At 27.2% G+C, this 6593-nt stretch overlaps 1 protein-coding gene across 1 annotated transcript; it reads right to left on the reverse strand.

The window, feature by feature from the left end:
• Positions 1 to 626: 626 nt before the first annotated feature.
• On the reverse strand, positions 627 to 6305 carry LOC113558918. Its single transcript, XM_026964500.1, has 7 exons — positions 6186 to 6305; positions 5705 to 5923; positions 4840 to 5292; positions 4660 to 4758; positions 1706 to 1896; positions 1022 to 1319; positions 627 to 943 (listed from the first exon to the last, which is right to left on the reverse strand). Exons 1-7 carry the CDS (start codon positions 6303 to 6305, stop codon positions 722 to 724), a joined length of 1602 nt encoding a protein of 533 aa, XP_026820301.1. The 3' UTR covers positions 627 to 721.
• Between the last annotated feature and the right edge of the window lie 288 nt (positions 6306 to 6593).

A 6593-nucleotide genomic window follows, 5' to 3' on the forward strand; every position in this document is an offset into this window, starting at 1 on the left:
CGACAAATTAAATTATAGAATATAAGGCTTTAAGAACAAAAATAAACAATTTTAACAACTCCAAGACTTCAACTACCACCTTTATTAATAGAAATTATAAATTTAATATGAAATTCTGTAAGTAATTATTAAAAAAAAATATATAATATACCACCTGACGTGGTATAAAATACGTACCTAATTTGTTATTTATTTTTAGTACATGTAGTTATTGTTTTACTATCGATACCGGACGGTAGGCGAAACACGGTTCGCTAATTTAGGTATTAGTTTTTTTAGTTCATTCACTCCAAGCCGTAAGACTTCAAGACCTAATTTACGTAAAGGTCTATGTACAATAATTAAAAACCATACCATCCATACTTGTGTATTATTATCAACAATATAAATTATTAAAATTAATATTAATTAATTTTTTCCGAACAAATGAAAAATATATGTTTATGAAACGAGATAACCCATATAACCTTTATAACTGATGGCCTGGCCCTCATAAATACTGAAACCGTTATCCCTTACCACGCGTTTTACTTTTTAATAACATAATAAAATTAATATAAAATAAGTATGAATACATTCAAATAATATTTAACATGGTGATTTATCAACACGCATTATATACATATATAAGTAGTATAGATCTTGTTATACTTAGTAATAGTTGGCAATCTAAAATCCATTATTATTTTAGTTATATAGATTATATTTGAGATGGATTTTATTATTCTTTTTTTAATAATTCTTTGCGTTTTCTTTGAAGCTCCGCAATAGTGTTCTCTCTAATCACTATATCGCGTTTTTCGACGTTGATTTGTTTTTTCAATTTACTTATTTGTTCTTCAAACTCCATCAACACTCGTGTATACATTCGTTCCTTATCCAGTATTTCATTTCTCATTTTGGATAATTGTTCTACCAATAGATTATTCTTTTTCTCTGTTGCCTAATACAAAAAAAAATAGATTATTATATAAATTACCACAACACAAGTGCTAAAAAATTAAGTTTTTAAATAAATTACTTTTAATTTTTGTAGAGACATGTCTATTTCGTTTAAAAGAATTGCTAAAAACGATTCTGTTGATTCATCGACAGAACTTTCAACCGAACACAAGCTATCTTTAAAAGCCTTTTCTTTGTTGTAAGCATCGACAATTTCTTGGGCCAAATGCCATTCCCAATGTGCGTCTTTGTACTTTATCATATTTGACATGATAGAAGCTCCTAAATCTTCGAACATTTCATCCAATATCTTACAATATTTCCTAGAGATATTGTTCAATATCTTTTTCTTTTGTTGTATCAACACTGAAAAATATCTTTTTAAAAAAATGATAATAATTAAAGTTTTTAATTTAAATAAGTATATGTATATGGTTAATTTACTGTTCTTAAGTAAACTTTAAGATAAATTCAGATAAATTACACAAATAAAATTGCTTTATAAGCAATTAGTTTGATCTGCGGTATCAAAACTCAAATTAGATTTAATTAAATATTTCAATAAGTATTCCTATATTTTGGTAAAAAATAATTATCGTACGATAAGGAGTTTTATCGTGTGTTGTTATAATTATATAGATTTAAACTTTATTTACATTTTTTATGTTAAGAAAATAATAAAAAAAAAGTGCGTGAAATTAATATAATTACCAGAAAACAGAAGAATAAGCATACGAAATAAACATAAATTTTGTGTACTTACTTTGGTAAGAAATATTGAGGATATTGATATGACAGTATATCTATATACTTAGTCCCAGGTCGCTGTTGATGTAATTCATTCCAAAGAGTGGAAGATATAAAGCTATAACAACATTTTGTTGATAATAAATCCATAGGTGAAATCGTCGAGACTTTCATTGCGGTTTCCAAATTGTCAGTTCGTTTCTCTATCTAAAACGCAATTTTGGAAATGTGTATATTTATTTGATTTTAAACCAGACTATAGACGTAAATTACTTGAGGTTAAGTGAGCTTAACTTAGTCTAAAATTAATTATTTTGAATAAAAAAAATAGTTTACAAAACAAAAAAAAATAATAATAGAAAAAACGTTTATTGTAACCAAAATAAAGATTAATGTAATTAATGAAAAAATGTAATATATTTAACTAACTAATATTGCCTTAAAAGGTTATAATAATAGGTTATTATATAGGTTATATAATTTTTGATGAAAAAATATTACCTAGGTAGTAATATAATACTGTTATCATAATAATAATTAGTATAATGTTTTTGTTTTACATGTTTTAAGTTTTTTTTTATAAATTAAAATGTGTTTTAACCTTACAAATTGTGTTCTTCAAAAATTAAAATTTTTTATTTAGATATTCTATAATACAAATTATTTCAACATTTTTAAACCGTTATATTTTATTTATAATTGTTGTAATATAATTTAATCGTTATATTATTATTATTATATCAATGTTTAAAACAATTGGAGAAAAAATATAAGTACCTAAAATAAAATATATAATAGGTAATTCAAGAATTTATTATTAACCCTAGATTTAATAAAAATGTATTATTTCCTATTATTGAGTACAATTTGTATTATTTGATATTTTATATATATATATATATAAAAATAAAATATCAAAAATAGCTCCCCAAATTTGAAACTCAAATTTATGCAAATAGTCTTAGCAAATATAGTACCTTGCACCTACAGTCATACAACAATATATGAATAAGTAAATTAATTAATAACGCAACATGTCTTAATATAATCAAACTTAATATAATAAATAATAATATTGAAAAAATAAGATAATAAATATAAAATATAGTAATAGCCAATAGGTACAATATAAAAATGCATTAAAAATTAACTTTTCTACTTTTTAAATTCCCAAATTGATCAATAATATCATCATATTTTAATTGGTCAGGAATTTCTTTTTCTATAAAGATTATAGCTAAGTTGGTGACATTTTCTTTTACAATTTTACATGAAAAAAAAATGATATGTACATTTTTTTTTGCTCATCAACTTGACTTTTTTTATTGTACCTATAACGCGGGGCCTTTCCAATTGTGGTGAGAGCGCGGGGTTCCCGCTCGCCCTGCCCTAGGTACGGCCCTGGGGATATTTATTTATAATTCTAATTTGGTTGATTTCTCATCGGTAATATGTTTGATAACACTGTCGTGTTCAGACGTTCAGAGTAATATATCGTTTTCAAGTTGCGCATACAACGTGTATGTTTTGCATGTATGTTTTTTATGCAAGTCGCAATTTTACGTTGGCAGACGACCGTCAAAAAAATAAAATCGAAAATTAGATTTTGTATTATAAATTGTAATTTGTAGTAATTACTACATTAATGTAGTTAATTCTTGTTTTGTAATTTTGGAGCTTATTGACTTTTGTACTATTTTGTATAATATTTTGCTCTAATGACTAATGGAGGTTATATGTCATAATGTGACATTGATTTTTAAGTACCTATTTAAATAAATTTATCATGCAATATAAAAAAAGTGATGTTTATGGCCCACACTCCAAAAATCGAACACTAGAGCCGCCATTGACTGATACAGATGTTAATGCGCTTATATAGGTCGGGCGTGTATTTTTCTCGTTTCCATTGATCGGTTTTACGATCAAACAAAACATAATATGGAACGTGTAAATAAAAATCACCATTATCTGTTGCACATGAATAGGCATCTAAACGGGTTTTAATGATTATACCCTGTGAAAGGACCAAGATCATCTCGAATAAGTTATAAGAGCATGTATGTTTTTTATGCAAGTTGCAATTTTACGTCGGCAGACGACCGTTAAAAAAATAAAATCGAAAATTATTATATATATATATGTGTAATCTCATAATATTAATAGCATAAGTATAATGTTTTATTTATTAGGACCTATACTATAGATGATAAATACTATTTAAATTTTATTCGATATGTTGTAATAATGGATAAAAAAACATTTTGAAATCAGTCAGTTGGGTACTTGGATGGCTGCTTAAGCTTCTCCAGATACTTCAAAATGTACATGCTTTACAAATTAACATCATAACCCGTAAAAAAAATAGTTACATATACTTGTATGTTCTTTTAAGATCGCGTTAATTTTTAATAATTTTTCGTGGAAAAGATTTCAGAAAGGTACACAAACATTTCACTGTTCAGGATAATAATTTAACTCAGGCAATTTATTTTACGTACATTTGTGTTTATAATAAAACAACTTTCCTGTTGGCTCTACCATAAATAAACCTGTCAACTATATTCTAAGTGGTGTGCAAATGTGGTGTCTTAATTATAGGTATTTCTGTTTTATTTTAAAAAAAAAATTTTCTATACAAAACTATTTTTTTTATCTATAATTATAAAATCATGTGTAAAATAATAACAAACAGCTATTATGTGAAGCTACACTTAAAATGTAATTTAGTACCTGCATAAGTAACTAAACTGTAATATTTCATTACAATGTCCTATACTCCTATATTGCCTTGTATTAAACTTAAAACTTTAAAAACAGTGATTACCATCCAAATATGGGCACCTATCAAGGTCTACTCGAGTTTAATTTTTTATACTTCGTTGCAAACTACTTATTTTATTTAAATCTGACAATAATATACTATATAATATGTATTAATGACATAAATACTAAAATACATATTCTTACTTGACAAATTACAGATTTGATTTGCTTTTTCAATATGGAAAGCAACTTGATTTTGTTAAATATTTGGAGATCGCTTACGCCGATAGCTTTCAAGTCAACCTATATATAAGTAGTTACACTTTTAAACATCGTACGGTTGTTGGTTTTACTATCGTGTTAACAATAATTATAATTTCTTACCACAAGATATTCGAGTAACTTATTGATAAACGGATGGGAACATTTTCTGATTACACACGTATCCGCTTCATCCACCATTTCTTGTTGGACATCTTCGTACAGCGTTTTGTAGAAATCATAAAATTCGTTTCTTAGACATATTGATTTCCTGCTTCTCAAAACGTCCCACACCTGTTTAGCGTCTGTCTCCTCGAGCATCGATTCTTGCTGGGCATCCGATTTTATTTGTTCCACACGCAAATTATATGGCACTGGTGTAGATATTGGCTTGCCTTTGCAATCTAACCATTGTGTGTCTTTACCATCGCCCATTGAAATAGCTATGTATCCAAATATGCCACCGCCATTGGGTAAAGTGCGGACGGCTACGTAGGTCCGATTATCGGCAGACATCAAATTGTCAAATTCGGCAACGTCCATTTCCCGGTTTTCGGGTTCCTGGACATCTTCAATCTACGTAGAACATTTACATAATCTCTTATTATATTCCATTATCATTATACACAACTATAATAGTAGCTAAACAGGAAATATTAAATTAGATAGGTAGGTGTATTCCCAGCGTATTGTACCGCAGCTGTATTCACTTTTAATTTCAATAAAAATATCCGGTAAATGTAACAAGCTATAGCGGCCTATATGGCTATATATATATTTGTAATTTAATAGTAAATAGTTTGTGTAGGTATTATATACGTATATAATATGTAAAATATATAAATATTGCGTTTAAAAATTGAGACCATATAAATGATAAGTCATGTGAAAAATTTAAGTTCGCTCATATATGTTTACAGTACGTCACTATATCATTATGTCTACAATACATAGAAGTTTATTATATCATACTACAACTACACTATACTTCATCGTCGTCTCCGTCTTCCAAGGTCGCGTTTTGATCCAACGCGGTCTTCAACCACTCGACGAGCTCGGCGTAAGATCGACAGGACGGTCTCTCGTTGAATGGAGTCCGCAGTTTGTTGTTCTCGATGTCCATCAGCATTTGGCTTAGCGCCATATTCCGGATACGAGCCTCGTCTACGTCGTTGTCGAGATTTTCGAGGATCATAAATAACCATTCCTGCGTGTAGATAATGTAATTTGTAAATTAGTTTTACTGTGTTAGTCTATTTAATTATAATATGATATTACATATTTATATTAAATATTAAATTGTTTATGAACAGATAATTAGAGAATACTAGAAGTAATAAGGTAGCTCAGTAATTTTTTCCCGGATTAACCTTGTGGTTTATTCCTAATTAAATTAATAACCAATTTGATTTACAATATGCTATATTTAAAAAAAAAAAAAAACACCAACAACAACAAATTTGATCTACTTGTATAATTATTTTTTCCTCCGAATCCTCAATGCTGATAAAAGCTTCCTCGAGATGTGTTATGTATACGAGAAGATCTTGGGAAAGAATATTAAATTTTTCATCATCTATGATTGACATATTTAGAATTTTGTGTTTTAGATAAATTTAAATCATAAAATTAAATTTTTTTTTTTTTTATTTAAAACGCTCGACGTCTTGATTATTAACTATGGTAATAAATTTACAAACATTTTAAAATTCTACATATAGCCATGTATGTATAAAAATTAATTTTTTTACCAACAACCTACTGAGAAATTCATTAAATCTTATTATAATGATCTATATAAGTACAATAGCCGATATGAAACACCAACTTAAAGTAGATAAGTTGAAAAGTACTTATATAGGTAATTTATATAAATA

This window comes from Rhopalosiphum maidis, chromosome 3 (assembly GCF_003676215.2).
Source record: "Rhopalosiphum maidis isolate BTI-1 chromosome 3, ASM367621v3, whole genome shotgun sequence".
NCBI lineage: Eukaryota > Metazoa > Arthropoda > Insecta > Hemiptera > Aphididae > Rhopalosiphum > Rhopalosiphum maidis.

What these genes read in the sequence shown, in the direction of transcription:
- LOC113558918 (XM_026964500.1), bottom strand. Translation starts at nt 6,305, where the DNA reads ATGTCAATCATAGATGATGAAAAATTTAATATTCTTTCCCAAGATCTT. An exon ending in TCAAATCTGTAATTTGTCAA is followed by an intron (nt 1,897 to 4,659) that starts GTAAGAATATGT and finishes ATTGCGTTTTAG; the next exon opens with ATAGAGAAACGAACTGACAA. An exon ending in CCTCAATATTTCTTACCAAA is followed by an intron (nt 1,320 to 1,705) that starts GTAAGTACACAA and finishes TTTTTTAAAAAG; the next exon opens with ATATTTTTCAGTGTTGATAC.